At 41.9% G+C, this 22,244-nt stretch overlaps 2 protein-coding genes across 3 annotated transcripts; one reads left to right on the forward strand and one right to left on the reverse strand.

The window, feature by feature from the left end:
• Positions 1 to 5,944: 5,944 nt before the first annotated feature.
• zic4 (zic family member 4) lies at positions 5,945 to 12,997 on the reverse strand. Of its 2 annotated transcripts, XM_085468289.1 has the most exons (3): positions 10,165 to 12,997; positions 9,436 to 10,056; positions 5,945 to 7,382 (listed from the first exon to the last, which is right to left on the reverse strand). In XM_085468289.1, exons 1-3 carry the CDS (start codon positions 10,589 to 10,591, stop codon positions 6,943 to 6,945), a joined length of 1,488 nt encoding a protein of 495 aa, XP_085324415.1. In that variant the 5' UTR covers positions 10,592 to 12,997; the 3' UTR covers positions 5,945 to 6,942. The 2 variants fall into 2 exon arrangements, with proteins under 2 accessions (XP_085324415.1, XP_085324414.1); XM_085468288.1 differs by having other exon boundaries at positions 9,436 to 12,997.
• Positions 12,998 to 14,431: 1,434 nt separating this feature from the next.
• On the forward strand, positions 14,432 to 19,049 carry zic1 (zic family member 1 (odd-paired homolog, Drosophila)). Its single transcript, XM_085468290.1, has 3 exons — positions 14,432 to 15,611; positions 16,069 to 16,232; positions 16,721 to 19,049. The coding sequence occupies exons 1-3, from the start codon at positions 14,651 to 14,653 to the stop codon at positions 16,916 to 16,918; spliced, it is 1,323 nt and encodes a 440-aa protein (XP_085324416.1). The 5' UTR covers positions 14,432 to 14,650; the 3' UTR covers positions 16,919 to 19,049.
• The last annotated feature ends 3,195 nt before the right edge of the window (positions 19,050 to 22,244 follow it).

Raw genomic sequence — 22,244 nt, forward strand, 5'->3', positions numbered from 1 at the left:
GATTGACAAAGTAATAAACGCGTCATGCTGCTGCATCTGATTATGCCGCGGCATTTGCATTGGACATTGAGGGGAATATGACAACCTTGACACGCTGGGGATTTGCTCTGTCAAATAAACACGTCTCCAAGGATCTATATTGTTGTGCTGACAATACCTCCCCATTCAGTGCATTTCAACGTATTTTAATCTCGTACATCGCGTAGATTAGCGTAGTTTTATCATTTATTTATTTATTTATTACCGTGTGCAGATGGGGGGCGTTAGCAAAGGTTGGGTCATAGGAAAAAAGATGGGGAACAATAATAGTACGAACGAATGAATAAATGAAGGCTTGGCCAGAGCGGAAATGAATTCTACATGGAGCAACACTCTTCCTTAATTAATATCTCCCCCGCCTTTCCACCTCCTCTTTCAGTGTTTCTCTTTCTTCGTTTCACAGGTTCAGTCCTCCAAGTGCCTCTTGACGTCGTAGTGGTCATACAAGCTGCGCACACTGCAAAAAAAAAAAAACAACCCTTTCTCTCTTTTTTTTGTTGTTGTAACAAACCATGCATTGCAAAGCGCATTGATTTCTTAAAGCAAGAAGGAAACAAACACTTGTTATTTCTACTATTTTTGAGATATTATAAATATAACACTGTTATAGTGTTTTTGTAAATTTTTCCGCAATGTGATGCTCGCAGCATTTTTAAACTTTTAGAAGGCAGTTAAAAAAGATCTCTCGTGAATTTAATACTTTTAAACAGCCAACTGGCGTTCTAGATGGAGGTCATTTGTATCCCACGGCGTGCCCACCTACAGCAGGTGATCCTGGTGTCGTAACGTGTCAGCGGTGGCCTGACATAAGTATAATAATAGTTAATAGAGCGTGATAGCGAGAATGGTACTAAACGTAACAAAGATGTGTCAAAAGCACAAAAAGTCTATGTCTTCATTAGCTTGATCTCCAAGGACCGTCGAACATTTCATTAGTGTGTAATTTATGAATGTTTGACAAATATTAAAGAGTATGTAAATATGAGAGGCATAATGTCTTTCCTGCGGGAGATGGCGAAATGACCCAAAGTCTTCGATACTGCTAGAGTGATCACATGCATTATGTTTCTTCTCAAACTGTGCATTTGCTTGTCTGTTTGGAACATATTTCCCATCTGACGTGTGAAATAGTGCAGATAAACCAATGATTCATAATACTGGCAGCATTTGCATCTCCTAATACTCTGTGTTATTTTGATATATGATGATATACTATCTTTTTTATCGAGTGTATAAACGCACTTTTGCCATTATGGCTTTGGCTAAATCAGTAGGAGGGTTTTTTTGTCCTAAAACGGCCCATTTCCTTGTTTGTGAACCAATTCCAGCGCAGTGGCAGGAAAAAAAATCGTTATTTTATTGTTATTTCTGCAGCACTGGCTATCTTAACTTCTGGAGTTGGGAATCGCTTTTGTTCAGAGCAGGAGCTTCCCAAAAGTTGAGGAATAACCCTTTTGTGATTTGTTTGTTGGTGTGTGGGGGGAGTGGGTGGGTGTGCGTTTTCATTTTATATTTAATTTACACTAAACCTAACACACTTGTTCTCCATGACAATAATATGTGACAAAAAAAATCAAACATTTGGCTCACATACAAAGATCAACAGAGGAAAATGCATTCGAAATATGATAAATTGCCGCATGTATGTCAGGTCGATTTATTCGCCAAAGGGTAAGTCTTCAAATTCCTAATCACTTATGCAGCATGATGCATGGCCCTCTTTTATGACAGTGAAGCTTGCAAATGTGCTGCACAGTTTAGATACGTGACTGTGCAGTTGCTGAACACCTAATATTTACTTACTGGAAAATAAGTGAAATTACTTCATAACATGATCCGTGTACGCGTGTAATCCTGTTAAAGAGTTGTTTTATTATGTGTTTGAAAAAAAAAAAGAAAAAAGAAAAAAGGAAGAAAAACAAGGTTTCACTTAATTCTCACTATTTTTCCCCTTCCTCTTCCACGCACTCAAAGTAAGTGCACAAAGTCCTACAATAACGCCATATCTCAAATTGCTGCTCGCGATATAGCAACAAGTTTGCACGCATATATCGAAAGCGCATTAACAATACGAGTCATCATAGCTCTCGCGTGCTAATAGTCTCTGGTTCAGATTGCAAGATCAAATGAGAGAAGATCTCACATCAAAAGAGACCAAACAAGCGGGTCGCTGATTCATTCGTGCAGCTGCATTGAGTCCAAGGCCAACAGGCGTATCATACATTGAATGGGAGCTGCTATTCAGAGTGCAGGTGTGAAGTATGTGGCACATTCTGCCATATAATGTGGAGGTTGTTAGAAATCCGTGTTCGGGCCTATAGGCTACTAGGGGGCTGATTCCCATTGGAGGGAGCCCCACTCATCTAGGGAAGTAAAATAACTTAGTGTCCTGAAATCTGTGGATGACGGTAATCCCAAAACCTGGGGAGAGAGTTGAGATGTGGAGCGGGTGGGGGGAAGAGGGCGGTCTATAAGGTCTTATTGGCACAGATTTTATTTCTCTTCTTCAGGTTCTTGTGACTTATGTTGAGTTTGCCTGCTATATACAAAAGCTGCCGCAGGGGTGTAGCCTTAAACCTGCCTCGGCTCCGCTTGCTCACCTCTTTATATGCGGAATACAGTTAATTTAGCTTTAAAGGCCGTCATAAATCTTTATGACGGAAGCTCATGGTAGCCTATATATCACGGTCACGTGATCTTGTAAATCCCCTCGGAAAACTAACCTTGGACGGTATCGGAATAAAATATTCAATATTCATGACAGGCTTTATGGTTGTAGTTAACTTATGGGTGTGCATAGTTTGCCTTTTGACCTCCCTTCTCCACACTTGATCAAAGTCCAAGAAATAAAGTGTAATACTCCTTTGCGAGGAAAAAGCGGTGGAATATTCCTATAATAATATTATAAAACAATAATAAAAGAGTAAAATTTGGCGGGATTTCTGTCATTTAAGTTGCCATTTTGACAGCTCAAATATAAATATATTTACTGTAGTAAATAATGAAATCAAAACACCTTTTTTTTTTTTCTTAAATCAGTGTGTCCACACTGGCAGCCTTATTATAACAACTCTGTCCAGCTTTTCCGGTCTGTTTCTGGTTGGTCTATTGCACCTGTCTCTCTGTCTCTTTCTTTCTTTTCTTTTTTTTTCATGCCAATTTCAGCCTCTTCATTCCTGATAATTATGACCTGGTTGGTGTTGGAGGTGCTGATGGTGGAGCTCAGGCGTGAGGTGGGCGTGGAGGAAAGGGGGAGTGATGAGGGTGGTGTGGATGAGGTGGAGGAGAGGAGGGGGTTAGTGAGCCTTTTACTCCAAGACTGCTAATCCCCCTATTAAAGGGGCTTTGTTCAATAATGCCGGACAGTTTCCGGAAGTAGGATTACCGCCTCCATTATTTTACAAAGAAATAATATTTCACACTCAAATGAGCCTTGGGATGCAGCCGTGATAGTGAGAGGGACTTAGAAGAAATGAAATAGATTCATTTTCTCTGTTTTTTTGTAGCGATTGAAGCTCGACCTCCACTCCCCCTTCTTTTCTTTTTAATTGTCCCTTCTGCAATTAACGCGAATATGTATTTCCTGTTGAACTCCAGCGTCGCCAACAGTTTCCTGTTTTGCTTCTTCAGCAGTCGTGCAGTGTTGCTTCTCCCTCCTTCTCTCTCTCTCTCTCTCTCTCTGTCCCCTTTATACCCCCCTCCCCCAACCTACCCCACCCCATCCACGCACACACACCTGTTCTCGATTCTTGACCCTAGAGATGGTGTCAGATCAGAGGTTGTCACTCAGCTGAAGGCTGGATGAGTGAGTCCAACGTGATCGGTTGTTAAAGAGCTCTTACTGTATTGACTGCCTCTGGTATCAAGTATCTGCACACCGGGAATTTAACTGTAAAAAAAAAAAAAAGTATATATAGTAAAAGCAAACAGTCTTCATATTTTATCTCTGCTATGGTAGCTACATGCACGCCGGTTAACACTCTTTGGCTCCAAGCTGCTTTGCAACCAAACCCCGCACACGCCCGCTCAGTTTCCGACAAAGCACAGGATGTTTCTGTTTGGTCAACGTCATAAATTAGTCCGCGTAAAGGTTACCAAAACTGCAGACCTGCACAGTCCCTCAACACTTGGCCACGGTCTTATTTTTAATTGAAATTAATCCACGTACCCCCCCCCCCCCCCCCCCCCCACACACACACACACACGCACTTTCATCTTTGTCCGCAGTGAAGATCGAATTCAGAAAAGAGAAGAATGGCTTAAAAACGCAAAACTGGCCACATGTAGCCGAGACACGGACCTCGTCTTTATAACCCGCCCTCTCCTTACTCATTTTCTAATCAAACAACTTTAAAAAAAAATGTTGCTCGTCGTTCGCTTTCTGCCTTAAATGGAACACGTTTTTTTTTTTTTAAGCGACTCAGTTTCTTGTCCATTTTGACGGCTGGAACTAAAAAGCTTTAGAAGGCCCAATAGAGAGGAGCCCAACAAATCGGTGACAAAAGGCTTTCCGTGTCATCAACGTCGTTCAGACAACCTAAAAAGAATCCCTCTGATATTAACTTCCACTTCAAAGACTCTCTTTTTCAATTGAGATCCAACTATCTTGTTTTTTCTTTTTCTTCCTTCCTTTCACCCCCCCCCCCCCCCCCCCCCCCTGCACTTATTAGACCTGGTGCTAAAAAACAGAGGCATCACCATCATCTTATTCTATTAGTGTTAGTTTTCTTTGCTTTCAGTTGAGCCTCTATCACAGAGCAAACTGTCATGAACTTAACCAAACCCTGGAAACGCTGAGGGAGAGAGAGAGAGAGAGAGTTGTAGCTGTGTGCGCTTTCCACCCACTTCTGCCTCAGTGAGGGCCAGAGTAAAAAATGTACTCCTCAGCCTGAAGTTTTCCCACTACAGCAAAGGTCTTCAAGCTTTTAGTTAACTCCAAATTTTCACTTTTTAATTATAACGTTGGAAAAGATTTCTGCCGGGGAAAAAATGGGGCTTTCTGCAAAGTCTGAAATAATTAATTTACTTGTCTACTATTGAAACGGTTATCATTAAAAGACAGACTCTCTCCTATAGTTTTATGTATTTTGTGTGTAGAGTCTAAAATATGATTGTGGTTACATTTTATCCAGTGAGCGGTTAGGCCCTAAAGTGCAAGTCTATTATGGTGTGGGACAACTGTTTTTTAGCGGCTTCTCCTTTGATTGTCGTAAAGTAGGCCCGGAGCAAAAGAATATATTTCTCTTCTTTATACTGCCCCAGTCTGCAGTATAAAGGACATAGATTACCGTTTCCTACCCCATGGGAAGCAAATATTACATTATTTAGAGCAGGCTTTTGAGTCCACGGACTTGGCCCCATATCATTTGAGTTTGACTTGGCTATTGCTATAGAAATCTTAATTCACCATGAGGATTCACCGTCGTGAAAAAATGGCTCTTTGTGCGAAATGCTCTTTGAAGTCTGGATCCGAATATTGTAGCCTTTCATCAAACTCTACCCCACGTCTGCATCATACCACAGCTCAGCGGAGTAAGTGAGATTTAACACAAGTGTAGCACATTTTAGACCGCCCCTTTCACCGAGGGAAAAAAACTTTAAAATTAAAAGAAATTATAACTGCATTTTCTTCCGAGATGATTTTTCGTTTGATTATTACTTCGGAATTTAAAAGACGTTTTGAATCCGAACAGCAGGCATGAACGTGGGATATGTTAGTGGAGCTGACCTTCAAGCTATGCAGCAACAGATTGTTTAAGAAAATATATTAATAATATATAATCTCTTTTATAATATAAAGGCGTGTTAAGTGACCAAAAACAAACAAACAAACAAACAAAACAAAAGTGATCTTTATCAAGAGACCTGATAAATTCTATGAACCCGAATAGCTCAGGGATTTAACTTTTGTCATACAAGATTTATTCAAAATACTCACAAATTACAAGGCAATTCGGTACGCATTTTGAGTGCCGCTGGATTTCAGATATTCAAAAAAAGAAAGAAAAAAAAGACAACAATGATACAAAAAAAAAATCACAAAATGCCCACTTTGATAAAAACATTTATAATTTCACGGTCGTATATCAAATACTGCAGGCATATGAAACAGCTTAATTACTGACCCTCTGCACAAATGTTTGGGAGGGGACGTAAGATGTAAACATAAAATGTTTTTGTACAAATAGCCGCAGTATCCGGTAAGAAACTGCTCCGAAGACAGATCCTTACAAAACTATCAACATCAACACATCGAAACTTACAAAAATTTACAAATGTACATTTTTTTTTTCCTTTTTGTCTCCGTTGCTGTTGTTGTTCTAATTCAAACATGCACTTTGGTTCGGTAATACAAAATCCTTCAATGTTAGATTGAAAAATAAATAAAAACATATCGAAGTTCAAACTCATTTACAAAAAAAAATATAATAATAATAATAATAATAATTTTACACCAACATGCCTAAGCCTACAATAATGTACCACATTGTCTAACAGATTTACAAGACTCTCTCTGTAAGTGGACCTGTGGGCCGTCAGGGCGTGTAGGCACCGAGCCAACCGCTCTGAACAAGTGATGTTTGAAAATATATTCTTTTTACATGCCTGGAAATTAGCACGTCTTAAAGGTTAGCACATTTTCCTTCCGATGTGGTTAAAATGCGTCTCTTGATTCTGGATTTCTGTTTTGTGGCTCATCCCCTTCACTCCCCCCCCCCCCCCCCCCCTCCAAAATAAGGGTACCAGTGGTCCTAAACAGGCACATGGGCACCAAAGCCAAACCGCGTTTTTAATTGTTAAGCTTGTGGAAATGTGTTTCTGTCTCTGCTGGTGTGTGTGTGTGTGTGTGTGTGTGTGTGTGTGTGTGTGTGTGTGTGTGTGTGTGTGTGAGCTTGAGCCGGGTTAAAAAGCGTCCCTCGGTTCTGGGTTTCTGTAAGGTGGTTCGTCTGCGGGGTCCGGTGTAGAGTGCCCGCTGGGTGGTGTTTGGGCGCCGCTGGCACCTGAGCTGTGGCAGACGTACCACTCGCTTAAATTCGCGGGCTGGGAGGCTCCCACCGGCTCTGACAACACCGAGGAGCCGCCTGGTTCCCGGCCCAAGTCTGAGGAAGGGGAGACCAGGGAGGGAGTGGACGACTCATAGCCCGAGCTAGGCGGAGGGGACTTGCAGTGCACCTTCATGTGTTTCCTCAGGGAGCTGGGGTGTGTGTAGGACTTATCGCAGCCTCTCACTTTGCAGTTGTAGGGCTTATCGCTGGTGTGGACGTGCGAGTGCTTTTTCCGGTCACTGCTGTTGGCGAAGCGTCTGTCGCAGCCGTCAAATTCACATTTGAAGGGTTTCTCACCTGTTTTTGTGAGACAAGATAAAACACAAATAAGCGAATGAAAGAGTTCAAATGTGAACACGTGATACTCACCCTGAGGCACTAAGCTGCCTTTTCATTAACATACTTTCCCCCCCCCTACATGTCTTCACTTTTATATGAAATGTACAAACAACCTGGTTAAGTGTAACATATGAGAGCACGAGCTGAAAATGAACTATGACCTGTATGAATAGAGCCAAAAATATGTAAAAGTGTGCCAGCTTTTATTATTTCATGTTTATCTTTATAATGCCATTTGATTTTATTTTGGGCATTTACACCCCCCTCCTCCCACTTGCACTATGAAAACAAAAGTTTGCCCGCCTGGACAGCTCCCAGTCTGGTGTAAACATGAGGGCTGAACCCCTACTGTCCTGGGTCTATACCTGGTGTATGCATCCATCAAGGCATCAGTCAAAACAGACAAGCTACGAGCACAGACGTAGCAGGCCTGTAATACCGGCTCAAAAATAATGATGAATCAAAGCACTGCCACCGCCAGGCTTCACCTACTGTGCGATAACGCAGTCTGTGTGTAATTTGAATCCTGCAAACGGTTGTGGACTGGCTCTAATTTTGCGTTTTAATAACAAGTATTTCTACCTGATTATGACAAGGCAAAAAAAAAAAAAAAGACAATCTGAATAAATTACACGGAAATCATCCACTGCTGATTTTTCTCCCCCGATTAAAGCTTTTGAGAATATGTAATTGCCTCTGTCTAATTACACTTGCGGGCTGAATATCAATTTGACCTTCAGCTGTTGGGTTGAGAGAGCCAATCAAGGATATTAGTGTAGTACAAGAAACCGTCGAGGAGCAGACCCCAGGGGCAGCCCCAGTCATAACTACACTTTCGGATAGGTTTTAAACATGATACCAAGGACCAGGCCCCTTGGGAGTCAACACACAGAAATAATTTAGCAGATTTGTACTTAGGTAATGTGAGCAAATTATATGAATAATACATAGGGTGCAAAAATGAAACAGAGGGATATTGCCATGTAGCCACCGATAAAAAAGAAGGGCAAAAGTAATTGTATTCATTTACAAGTCTGACTCGACATTGTCAGGCCTCTTTTCCTTCCTAGTTCCACAGCACGTCACTGGGTGGCAAGCAGCCATGTTGCACCAGTATTTGTTTTTGCAGTTAAATCAGAGATGCTTTGAGCTGCATTGCATGCACACCCATCATTATGCAGGTAGTCAGTCAGCTGTGCAAACCTGCCTGTTAGTAAACTGTTTCAGCCGTCTCCACTTGTAAACTTGTTGCTTGAGCTAAAGAGTACAAAGGCTTAATCGTCCAAAAAGCACGTTTTCTGTATGAACCGGTTACTTTCAGATTGATGAAACACACAGCTACACGTAGCTTACATGATTTTGAAATAACAGCGACAAAAATGAAACACAATAATAATAATATTACTACTAAAAATAATACTAATAACAGATGAAGTGGGTGGCCAAGGCTAAAATAAAAACATCATCTCCACATCATCATCATCATAACCATTATATCTATTGCTAAAAGTGAAGATGCACCTTTCCAGCTTTGCTGCCAGTCATGTCTGGCAGGACATGCACTGAACTAAACAGGACCTGACGTGGGCCTCAGTCTTTCTGCTGTGGTGTAAACAAGAGGTTGAACCGTCAAACGCCTGAGCGAGCTGTACCATAATCCCCAAACCCAACCTTTGTGAAACTTGCGATCACTGATGCAACTCATAACAAACAGGTGGCCAGTAGCTGTTGCGTCCTGCTGTATAGGCTATCGAGCAGCAGCGCAGACTGATTAATTGCCACAGGTCTTGAAAGTGCATTATAATGCGTAAAGTTGCGTAAAATAAAATTACAATAAATAAATAAATAAATAATGGAAAATTATCCACAAAAAAATCACTTCCCTTGCAAGTAGAAAGCGTGCAAACCCCACAGCTGAATTTCAAAATGCGACTTGATAGCTCTATTTTACGATTTACAGTGCATTTCCAACAATCACAGCATTTCCTTCTATGAATATTAAGCCACTGACCTGTGTGCGTCCTTTTGTGAATCTTTAGATTTTCGGATCTTGCGAACACTTTCCCACAACCAGGGAACGGACACGGAAACGGTTTCTCCCCGGTGTGCACTCGAATGTGATTTACAAGTTTGTATTTTGCTTTAAACGGTTTGCCTTCCCTGGGACACTCTTCCCAAAAACATATATGGTTCGCTTGCTCTGGTCCTCCAACGTGCTCTACCGTCACATGCGTTACGAGTTCGTGCATGGTGCTGTAAGTTTTGGAGCAAAGTTTCTTCGGCGAGTGCTCCGGCTCCAGCCACTTGCAAATCAGCTCTTGCTTTATCGGCTGCCTCATGTAGCGGAAAAAGGCACCGGCTCCGTGGTGGTGGTGAGCGCTAAGATTCATGTTCAGATTCAGACCACCGTAGCCATGCAAAGGCGAGGCAGAGAACGGATCAGCCCTGGAGCCTGCCACTTGACTCAAGTGATCAGACCTAACATACATTTCTCCAGGTAGTCCTAACCTTATTTGTCCATTCAGTGTTTGGCCACCCGGTGATCCGCTAGAAGGCTGCTCGTGGTGGAGTCCGGAGAAGAGGGTATGGTTCCCAGCGTCAGGGTGATGACCATAGTGTCCGGGATAGCTACCTGTTGTTGAGACAAACATTCCGTGGTGAGAGGCTGAACCAGCAGTCTGGTCAGTCAGTACTGGCATGGCTTGAGCTGTCAGATCTCTCCGGATGAGGAAATCCCTACCTGCAGATAAAGCCTGGGCCGTGTGAGACATAGAATAGGGGACCGATGTCGCCTGAACCGGGCCAAAAGCTCCCGTTTGACTGGAGACCACTTCACTGTGGCCTGCCATATGATGATTGTGGTGGTGGTGATGGTGGTGGGGATAATGATGGGCTGGGCTGATTTTGAGGGCCGCGGAGTGCCCCATGTGTTCTGGCCCGAATGGACTCGGCCCCAGGCGGGGTTCCGCAGTAATCTCCCCAGGGTGCGAGTGAGCCATTGAGTGTGGATGGCTGCTGAACCCCGGGAAGCCTGTCACGCTCTGAGGGGTATGGTGGTGATGATGGTGATGGTGGTGAGCCCCTGCCAAGTCAACTAATCTCAGCGCCGTGTTCCGTTTGGAAAACGTAGGGTCCATCACGGGGCTTCCCAAAGCATCCACGCTCATTACTTCCTAATTTTAGAATAACTTGACAGCAGGCAAAATAATAATGATGATGACAAATATATTTTAATCGCAATGAAAAAATAAAGAAAAAAAACTTTATAAAGTTAAGTCTATCTGCAGACTACATGGAATCCCATTCGGTTGAGAGGCAGCAGCAGGACGCTTTGATACTGAATAGAGATTCATGGTAGGCGCTGCAGCCCGTGGAGCTAAACAATCACCCTGCGCTCTAATTGGTCAGAGCTCTGTGATTGACGTCACCAGTGACAGTTTCCAACGTGAAGAAAAATGTCTTAGTGACAGCGAGCAGCTACCGCGCATGCGCAGTGCCTCGGGCAACGCTCAGGAAAAAAAGGAATAGTTGTTATGCAAAGGTTATTGTACAATAAAAGTCCTAAAAAGTTGATCCCGATATACAGTCGCTTCTCTTTTGTTGCGGCTCACAAAGGCTGTGAGGCTATGAAATAGCAATTTCCCCACTTTGATTATGTCCTTACAAAACAGACTGCTCCGCGAAGAGTGTACATATTGTCGCTGTAAAAGTTGTAAGGATCATAAATAATGCAGTGATATCTTTATTTTGCACTGCAGCGTCAAGGGCAGCTTTACGCACAAATTACGCGTAAGTTTACGCACGTAAACGATCGATGTCAGCGGAGAAAAACTTGTGCAAAGGACAACTCCACGTGGTAGTTTTAAATAGTCCGGAGTACATACCATTAATATGCGCTTTGATAAATGCACATATTTACATATCCAGCCGTTTGCCCTTCAGCGCATACTACAGAGCTGACTCCGTGCTCTGCCTGGTGGGATCCGTGTGAGTAGGATGTGTGAATAGGGCGAGCTGCGGCCATTGTCCCGAGGAAAAAAAATGTAATGGACGGGACCTGTTGTTATGATCCGGGGTAATTTTGCTTTAGACCCAGGACGGTAGCAGATGAGGGTCACAGAAGGTGGTGCCGTCGCAGACTTAAGTTCAAAATAATTCGTTTCTGTAGCCCACTGTAAGTACCGATACAAGCTTATCCTGCAAAGGATAAAACTAACCGTGATTATTTTTCTATCTTTGTTTGAATGCGTAACAGAAAGACAGTAATAGCTACAAATCGTAACAAAACGCCATGCGGTTTTATAAATTATCCTCCAGATGGGTATTTTTTTCTACACGGACTTTGTCTTTTTTAAACCGTCAGCAGACTAAAAGAAATCAAATGGTTAGTTATTACAATGCTGACTAATTTGTTTATATAGCTTCACACGGACTATAATTTTCAGCATGGTTGACTTTTTCGGTGAAACAATCTTGCATGCCGACACTGCAATAATTGTGTTGCAATATCATAACTGTGTAAGTTGTATTAGATTTTTTTTCTCTTGTGACACTGCCATTACTTTGACTTTTCCTTATTTGTTTTTTTTTACATTTTGGGAGTATGCGTTATATACACCAATTCGACATGTGCGGCTCATTTTTGACTGAAGTTTTATCATCTCTGTTTGCAGGGAAAAAAGATGACTGTGACTTTGTGAAATCCATAAAGTAGTGGTCAATCTGATGTCAGATACGAGGTGTTTTAATAGGTGCTGTTTGTCTTCTACGTGGTTCGTAATTTGTAGAGTCAAGTCTAAAACCCCAAATTATTTTCAGAGTCGCTCGTCAGCATTTCCGTTAATGAGAAAAACAAGTGCACACTATCTGAACTTGTGTTTAAGGGTGACTGAATTCATCATTCTTAGATGTAGTAATTAAAATAAAGCAATTAACCGAATATTAAGTGACTTTTAATCAGCTACCATTTTTGATAAGAGAAAATCAGTTGCAAACCTGTATTACTCTAGGTTATTTCTATGGATTGACTTGTCAAAACCTTTGCTGACAGCGTCATATCCAGCACATTAGAAACTGAGTCAATATTTTGAGACGTGACGGATCCAAAAGATGCTTATTAAATGGCCTTTACGCATGTGGCTCATGAGGCTCACAGCTGCAGCCTTCAGAGGCATCACAGCACCAGCGTAATGCAAAACTTTGAAGTGCTATTTCTGGTCCAAGTTGTGCATGCACTCACTCACTCTTGGAGACAAGTAAGCTAGGGAGCTGTACGAGATCCCAAACCAAAAAGCTGAATAATGCAGCGAGGTCTCATAAAACGTCGCATTTGCTCCTTTGGCTTTCACTTTAAACCCTCAAATAGCTTCTGCTAACAATTTCAATTCTGCACATGTAATATCATAGCCGATTATTGGCCGTTTCATTAGGATAGCTTTTGCGCATTAAAACTAAATATATTCAATTCATTTTGAGGCACACGGGGAACTTTGAGTGCGTTGCAGTGTCATGTACTACTGCAGCAACTCTAATTTATCTTTGCATGTTTCAATTTTGTATACAATACTCTCAGCTTATCAATGATATGTCATTCTTACCGTTTCCCACCTGTTGAAATATCCCTCCAAAATTTTGTATAGCAGAATATGGGGACACCTAAAAGGGAAAAAAAAAAGGTCGGATCAAGTCGTAGTTCTACTTGTTAAGTTGAGAACAACAAAACTTCCTCTCTTTCCTTGGTCTCCTAAGGCTGACTAGGAGAATGGCTTGTAGAAGCCAGTCTAGTAGCCAAGAAGATATTTTAATGGTTTGTATGGCACGTCTGTGCGTGTGGCTTTGAACTCTAGCAGCCGGAGGTTCCTGCAGAGAGCGCCGCAAATCCCACTTGATAACTTCGACAACCCACAACGTTTTACACACAGGTTATGCATTGCTGGTCTGCTAAAAAAAAAAAAAAAAAAAAAAATTTTGAGTGAGTCGCGCAAGCTCAGCCAAACCGTGATGGATACATTAGGTATAGTTGTAGATCCAAGTTAAATACTGGCCTATATATTCAAGGTAACCTTTGTGAACGCGGGGTGCTGGTGAGCATGATGTGGAAATCTAAAGCACAGATGTTCCACTGGTGTGCGCTTCAGTGGACGCCGAAACACAGTGTTGAAGTGAAACAGAGCTACAAAACTCGGACTGCGCACAAGAGGAAGAAAACAAAACGTTGTATGGACTCATTTGAAGTGAAACAGATAAAGTGATAATCCCCTGCCTTTCGAGAGAGTGATGACCCCAAATGAACTTCAAATAGCGGTTCCCCTAAGTTTTCCGAATGAAACACATCTAAACCGTGTCTCTCTATACCTGTACCTGGCACACGTGATGACGGGTCCAGGTTAGAACTCTGTCAGGTTTCATGATCTCCTGAATGCTGTCCCACGTGCAATAAATAAGAGAAGTGTCAGATAATAATCATTGAAAGCAGACAAACAGATTGACGCATCTGTCAGCCTGAGCGCTTAACTGTACAAAACGTTACCAATTACACAAACAAAAAAAGGGCGTGCTTGGTAATCTGATGGCCATGGCAACAAAGGCAACGTTTGGTTTGTAACCCTTCTGCACTCCGTGGCTGCAAAACGGGCTTCGACTTACTTTCTACGAAGCCAATTGTTGTCTTGTGTTTCCCAACTTTTGTTTTGCTGTTATTCAGCCCTTTAACCAAATTCACAGTCAGCATTCTCACAATATCTGGGATTGATGATGCAAAGAGGCCAATAGAAGTGAGGGCCCTGCACCGTGGATTGTTATTTGGTGAGTGGATGTTATTGGGGGGAAAGGGGCTCCGCCAATGAACGAGAAGCTCCGGAGCCACGTGACTACCCCCCTCCTCTCCCATTCATCAGGGCTGGACTGTGTTGTCTTTTCAATTCATTTATCTGCAGGAATGATTGCGACTATCAGTCTAGAGCTCACCGCCTGACTGAGGAGGTGAAAGTTGCGCCACAGGAAGATAAACCGCAAAAGACAATATTGCATGTATACACGATTTTGCGTGTGCATCGGATGAGCGGTATAGGGGGATTCCTCGCGTCTTAAAAAGTAAACAGAAATTCGGTGGATTTGAGAGTTTGCTCAGTGTAGAGGTCCAAGAGATACAGAGAGGGGGAGGAAGAATATCTGCGCGTGGTTTTTTGATTTCTGCTCTCAGTCGTCTCAGCGAGTCTAGACTGAAGATGCTCCTGGACGCAGGACCGCAGTATCCCACCATAGGAGTCACTACTTTCGGCTCCTCACGGCATCACTCAACAGGCGAAGTCACAGAGAGAGAAGTAGCGTTGGGGATAAATCCGTTCGCGGATGGGATGGGCGCCTTCAAAATAAACCACAGCTCCCACGATATTGGCTCCGGACAGACGGCGTTTTCTTCCCAGGCGCCCGGCTACGCAGCAGCTGCCTTGGGACACCATCACCACCCGACCCACGTTGGCTCTTACTCCACGGCGGCTTTCAACTCCACCAGGGACTTTCTCTTCAGAAATCGGGGTTTTGGGGATGCCACCGGGGCGCAGCACAGTCTGTTTGCCTCCGGAAGTTTCGCAGGGCCACATGGACACTCAGATGCAGCCGGGCACCTGCTCTTCCCAGGGCTCCACGAGCAAGCAGCAAGCCATGCCTCTTCCAACGTGGTCAACAGTCAGATGCGGCTGGGCTTCTCGGGGGACATGTACGGTCGGGCCGACCAGTATGGCCACGTTACGAGCCCCAGGTCTGACCACTATGCGTCAACCCAGCTGCACGGCTATGGCCCCATGAACATGAATATGGCTGCACATCACGGAGCAGGGGCCTTCTTTCGATACATGAGGCAGCCGATCAAACAAGAGCTTATCTGCAAGTGGATCGAACCGGAACAGCTGACGAATCCCAAAAAGTCGTGCAACAAAACTTTTAGCACGATGCACGAGCTTGTGACCCATCTAACGGTGGAGCATGTGGGAGGACCAGAGCAGACGAACCACATTTGCTTCTGGGAGGACTGCTCCAGAGAAGGAAAGCCATTCAAAGCCAAATACAAACTTGTAAATCATATCAGAGTACACACCGGTGAAAAGCCCTTTCCGTGTCCGTTCCCCGGCTGTGGCAAAGTATTTGCTCGATCGGAAAATCTAAAAATACACAAAAGGACTCACACCGGTAAGATCCGCACAGATTGACCGTTTTTTTTTCTTAGTGCCAAAATCAGTGCTGAGAATGCCTCATCCAAAATATGCATGCAATCAGGATTATTATTTATAAGGCAGCTGCAGTATCTTCACTGACATTTGACTCAGTGCAGCTGTCGACAGAAAATATTTTATAGGCTTTTCTTTTTGCTTCCCCAGATTTTCTATTTTCTATTACATTTAAAATAATATTTAAATTCAAATTGATATTATTTATGCACATCTAAATGAGCTGATTCAAATGTATTTACAGTAGATAATTATTGCAAGGCAATCCAATCCAAATGACTATTAAAAAATATAAATCTTTACTCTGGTTACTGTTTTACATCTTCAATTATGTAAAGTCAAAATAAAAATGTGTAATAATAATGTTAAAGCCCCATCGGTGTCAAACACTATATTGTTATTTTTCTTGCTTCGTTTAGGTGAGAAGCCTTTTAAATGTGAGTTTGAAGGCTGCGACAGGCGGTTTGCAAACAGCAGTGACCGCAAGAAACACATGCACGTCCACACATCGGACAAGCCCTATCTCTGCAAAATGTGCGACAAGTCATACACACACCCCAGCTCCCTCCGAAAACACATGAAGGTAAAACCCGTTTTATTATTATTATTATTGTATTTTTTTGTATTCCTGCAATGTTTATCTGTGTGCAAGTGCAATTCACAGACTGTTTTTTTTTTGCTGCTTTCAATGTGTGACTGGAAACCAGGATACAAAATATTTCTTTATTTGTATGATTTTATTCTAACAGGATGTCCCAGTTTTTTCCCCCTCCTTTTTTTCCTTCAGTGTAGTAACAGAAACACAAGTTAATTTGTCTTGACACTTTCTTTCTTTAACCGACAAATCAGATTAAGATCTTAATGGGAATAATTATGTTTTGGGTATGCTTTTTTTGTTTCTTTTTTTTTGTGTTTTTTAGAATTCTGCACATGTCCCCCAACAGTCAGATTAGGACTTTTAATTTGTTTTGATGAGGTTCTTATGTTCTGTGTTTGATCAAAAACAAAAACGAAAACAAAAACCCCCACGGTGCACCACGATTCTCAAAACACGTTTCTCATTACTCGCAGGTCCACGAATCCAACAATGCAGGATCGCAGCCATCTCCAGCGGCCAGTTCAGGGTACGAGTCGTCGACACCTCCCACCATAGTATCACCGTCCACAGAGAACCAGAGCAGCAGCTCCATATCACCAGCAGCCTCAGCAGTACACCACACAACCAGCCACAGCACGCTGTCGTCAAATTTCAATGAATGGTACGTGTAAATATTTTTGAAAAAGAAAAAGAAAGAAAGGGGAAAAAGACTGCAGAAATAAAGAAATAAATAAAACTGCTTGGAATCAAAGACTTTATCAAGTCAGCCAGTGAAACGAGGACTGAAAAAAACACGGGAGGCCCAAACGATCAATAAAAGGCTGCCTTAATGTCAGTGAAAGAGAATGCATGGACATAAAGGAGGCAAGGACAGCCACCTACTTAAACTTTTCCCCCCTAAATATTTCTTTGAGTCTTTATTTTTACTGAGAGACTGCTCAAAAAAAAAAAAAAAAAAAGGAAGAAGAGAGAGATCTCAAAAAGCATGCTATCTGCGGGTAGAGGCCTGAATTTTTGTACATAAGGATTTCACCAAGTTGAAAAAAAATGTAATATTTTATTTTGTAAATAGTTCTATCACAGTTTAAGGGAATTTGTGAAAAATGTGGTCCCTAGATATATGGAAAAATGAGATGGTTTTAAGAATACTGCGATGAATAGACTTCATTGAAAAGAATGTTATAGTTGTGTACCAAATGTGAATTATTCAGTATTACTACAGTCTACACGTCGACTTAACCGACTCTTAGTATTAATGTGCTTTTGTAGCCTATTCAGTGCAACATTTTCGTCCAAGGTCCAGTTTGAGTAGCACAGTATCATTGTTGTTATTTAATGTCATGTCGATAAATCGTGTAGTGAAAGCCTGAAATTCCGTGTCAATCTGTTTATGTAGTGATAATTATAAAATCTCTGTCAATTGCTTTGTCTGAAAGGAAGTATTATGTAAGTAGCTCAATTTTCCATATTTATCCGCATGTAAAGGACCGGTAACATGTTAGAAATGATCGGTATTTATGGAGAAATGCGCTCATATGTAAAATTTAGTTTACAAAAACAACAAAAAAAATGTTTGGATACATTTCGTACTATATTAAAGGATTAAAAAAATACAAGAATGCAATGCGTTGGAGGTTATTGGTTTCATTAGTGTTTGAGGTTGATCTCAACATGAGTGCTGTGTTAAACTAATGGGTTCTTTTTATAGGATGCATCACCAAAACAGACCCCCTTTTTTCCACCACGATAATCCATTTAGTACAGTTCCGATGGAAGAATAATTGCATGGTTAGTTGCACAAATAATTTTAACTCTTTATGTGTGTGCGTATATGTGTGTGGGTGTGGGTGTGTGTGTGTGTGGGGGGGGGGGGGGGGGGGGGGCTTTTGCAGTAGGCGCGCATATGTGTGTTTGTGTGTGTATATAGATATATATACGTGTGTGAGGCACCAGCTCAGTCTGAACGTAAAGGCTTGCCGTGTTTTAAACACGCTGTCACAACTTTTCCTGCCAGTCGATAATAAGTAAATTCACTCCCCAGTCTGCATCTTCTGTTTATCCAAAATTAACATCCAACACTTTGCCCTCCAGTAATGTGCAAATTAAATCGATTAATCACGGCGGTTGTTCCTCGGTGTAAAACCGGATTTTTTTCCCCCCTCTTGCCTTACTTAATTGTTCGGGAATCTAATTTTACAATCTAATTTTTCTTTCCTGCGTTTTGTCGGATTTCATAGATTTAGGGAGAGTTGGTGTATTAGTCTGGCCCCTCATTGTTCCTGGCTGCAGCTTGCTTGACCGCCCCATTAGGCAGAGATCACATCAGCAGCCGCCACTGATCATGGTTAACACTGGCAGTGTGTGCACGGAGCCACGATCTGTCAGTCTGCACCCTCGTAAAGGCTTGTCGCACATGCCCGAAAAGAGCCACACAGCAAATTTAACGTCCCAAAAGGAAAAAAAAATGTACACATAGCAGCAGAGGAAACGCGTGCGTGTGCTCGTGCATGCTCGTCTATAGCGGCAAAAAATAAATAAATAAAAATAAAATAAAATAAAAAAAACTAAAAACGACTCCCACCATCTTAGATGATTTGTTGAAATGTATTGAAATGTATTCATATTTTCTTTTCACGGACTATTAGATTTGGAGATAAATGAAGGATGGTAATAAAATGACTTTTTCGACTCTATTTAACACTATCTATCTGGTCCCAGTGCAGATGCTGCTCTCGTGCACCGCTATGGGGGTGAAAAAAAAATAAAATAAAGACGCACTCCACGCCCGTGCAGTGAATCCGTTTGCAGCTTTATAGAAAAATGTTCACATGCAACTTGAAATATAAATAGTTTAAAGTGGATGTGTTAAAACTGGCTCCTGTGGTTTTCTGGGCTGGCAGATAGTCCACACGTGCATTTTATTTAAATATAAAGTTGATGCCAAATTGACAAATGTTTGAGATAAAAGCTCAATTCGGCAAAAAGACAAAACAAAACAAAAAAAAAAAAACAGTTTATTTATCATTTGAGGGAAAGTCTTTAAATGTGAAATTATGTTTCGAGTCCAGACTAATAATGATGGAAAATGCTCTTCGTGGAATGGATTTAAACTCAGACTGGATCCATAGTTTTTGCCTGCTAATGGCCACAGACTTGAGTTCATACTTTAGCCACGTTGTTTTTTAATTTCCCTGCAGATGCTTTTAGCAAATAGTGAAACTAAAACCTTTAAGTCTTACAAAAAAAAAAAGGAAACGAGAAAACAAACGTTAGCTCTTTGCCCTGCCAACACAACTCAATCCAAAAAGCAGGGGACTTTACTACTTAATTCTGACTTCGTGGTTCTGTCGTATTACTTTACACTGAACCTGCACACGGTGTCGAAAATGAGATGCTCGTAAAAGAAGAATCGACGAGAGGCTGGAGGCGACTTCCATCAGGCTATAGGGCTGATGGTGACTCCAGATCAAATAGGAGCGCGGGGGGAAAAACATCCACTTTAAATGTATCTACGCTCAAGTCTGGAAATGACAAACAGATATCGGGAAAGCGCAGGCGCCAGCATCATGAATATTTATTACTAGCACTTGTGGCCAGTAAACCGAGCCTGACGTTTGTGTTACCAAGGTAGACACGCTGCAGCTTATGTGCGCATCAAAAATCAGACAGATTCAACCTTTCTTACTTTTGTTTTCTGCTTTTTGAAAATGCACGTGCAGTATATGGAAATAGGCTTTCATTTAAAAAAAAAAAACGAACAAAAAAAACCCACTTTCAACTCTTTCCCTCCCATTTTGTAAGTTGTGGCTGCTCTTAATGACTTGTTTGGACCTTTTTCCCTTTTTTGTGAGATCCCCCCCCCCCCCCCCTTTTTTTTTTTTTTTTTAAATCAGACGCTCTGATAAATGCTGCTTATGCAGAAACTTTGCACTGACACGTGGAGTATAGCCCAAGATTAGAAAAAAACTATAATCCACGCTCCTTGATGGATGAGGTGCCCATGCTTTTGCCAGCGCTCTGATGTGCATGCCCAGCTGCCGTCACTCTATGAGAACTAAATCAATAAGTTAAACATTTGCAGTGGGGTTTAACTATTAGGTTTCCGGCGGAGGCTTACACGTGATATCCATTTTTAAGTGATAAGGGAGTTGAAAAACTTGGGAGCCTACGCCCCGAGTTTGAAAGTCGTGAAATAACTTGCAAACCCGTTATCCCAGAGTCCTCATCTGGCGGGCTTAAGGGTTCTAATACAAAAAGGTCAAATTCAAGTCAAGGCCACTTTGGTTTATTGGCATGCAGACATTTCGAAACGCCTCCAAGAAACCCTGTCTTATTTGCAGCCATAAAACGACTCCAGTGCCAGAGCCTGGGTAATGGAGCAATCCATCCCACACTGAACATCTAAGTTTGCATAGAAAGACAATCCAGACGCTGATTTACAGAAAAATTACAGCATGTTATTTTTAATCTTCATGCATATTCAGTGACTGGACGTCATTTATATCGTTTTATTTTCGTGCCCCTTTGAAATTTGACTGTTTAATTTATTAATATTTTTTTTGTTATTGATATCCTCATAGTTATTCCTATTCTTATTCGCTTTAGACACCACTTAACTCTAAGAGAAAGGTGTAAATATTTCATTTCACATAGATTTGTGGCATTATCGTCCCAAAACAAAAATTTAAACGCATTTAAAATTTAAAAAGAAAAAAAAGTCAACTATCAGAATTTCGCTAAAAGCTGAAATTTTATTGGTTTGGTGGATTTGATTGGGATACTGATTCCCTGTTGGAAACTCTCGCTAAATCCTCGTTTCTTATAAACAGCAGCTCTTACAAGTACTTTAAGTCGAGCTGCCACATGTGTAATCTGCTGGGACCAACGCTGCACTGGAGCAGCTCGCCGTTTTGTCCGTGACAGGCAGAGGAAATCTGTCTTTACAAATGGAATGTCCAGCTGTTGTGAAATAATGCCATTTTCTAGACAAAAAACCCAAAACAATACAAAAAAAAAAACAACAACACAAATTTGTGTCCCCCCCTTTCCTTTTGTCTAGTTGATGTCTGTCTGCCTTGTGATAATCCAGACTGTAGCTCGTATAGTTCAACGCTTTTTTATTTAACCACATCGCTGATTGGAACATTAATCTCCGCTTTGCCACCCCGGTCTCCATGCCGGGGTTGGGGAAGGGTTCGTTATAGTGAAACATAGGCTCACCGTGACCCCTATTGCATCAGTTGTGATGTCTGACATGCTATTAAGTTTAGACCATGCAGGAGATTTGTGGAGGCGCTGACACGGTGTTGTCGCGTCCCCTTTGACGTGCTGCTAAATGAGGCCACCCCAATTAGCGCTTTGCGGCAGGGTGAGACTGCAGCACACCTCAGCCTTCAGGAGAAAAAAAAACAAATAGTCACCGTCTGATGCCTGTTTTTTCCTGTAAAAAGTCAATGCGCTTCATTCGCACATGCGCAGCTCTAACAGTGGGCTGTTTAGTTGGCCATTGTGGATTTTTGGTGGTGCTCAAGGGCACTCTGGTGATTAGCGGTTAAACAGATCTGCAAATGTACAAACTTCCGGTTCCAAAACATCTGTTTTTAACCCTTTAACCCCTGAGTCCCAGAATCAGTTAAAGGGCAGTTTCACCTTTAATTTGTTCATCTTATATTTATAGCATCTTTACAGCGACTTTTCTCTTAATTCGAAACACAGCCATTTATAAATCCCCTCAAACAAGTTTCCGTTACTGACATCACTGCATGCTCTTGTTTACATTTGGACCACGTGAGTGCAGCCTATGACATTCATCAACCGTAATAAAATAAGCTCGCGTTTTGATTTTATGCGGCTGAAGTCAAACCATGCATATGGTACATCACTGCACTGTTCAGTGGAGAGGCATTCTCACTTACAGAGCAGCTTGTCAACATCTGCTTATCTGATGAGTCTGATAATGACTCCTTATTTCACAGTGTGGATTGGCCAGCCAGAGAT

Source organism: Copadichromis virginalis, linkage group LG9, assembly GCF_057382275.1.
Source record: "Copadichromis virginalis isolate Kocher_CV1m ecotype Utaka linkage group LG9, C_Virginalis_male_GT1.1, whole genome shotgun sequence".
NCBI lineage: Eukaryota > Metazoa > Chordata > Actinopteri > Cichliformes > Cichlidae > Copadichromis > Copadichromis virginalis.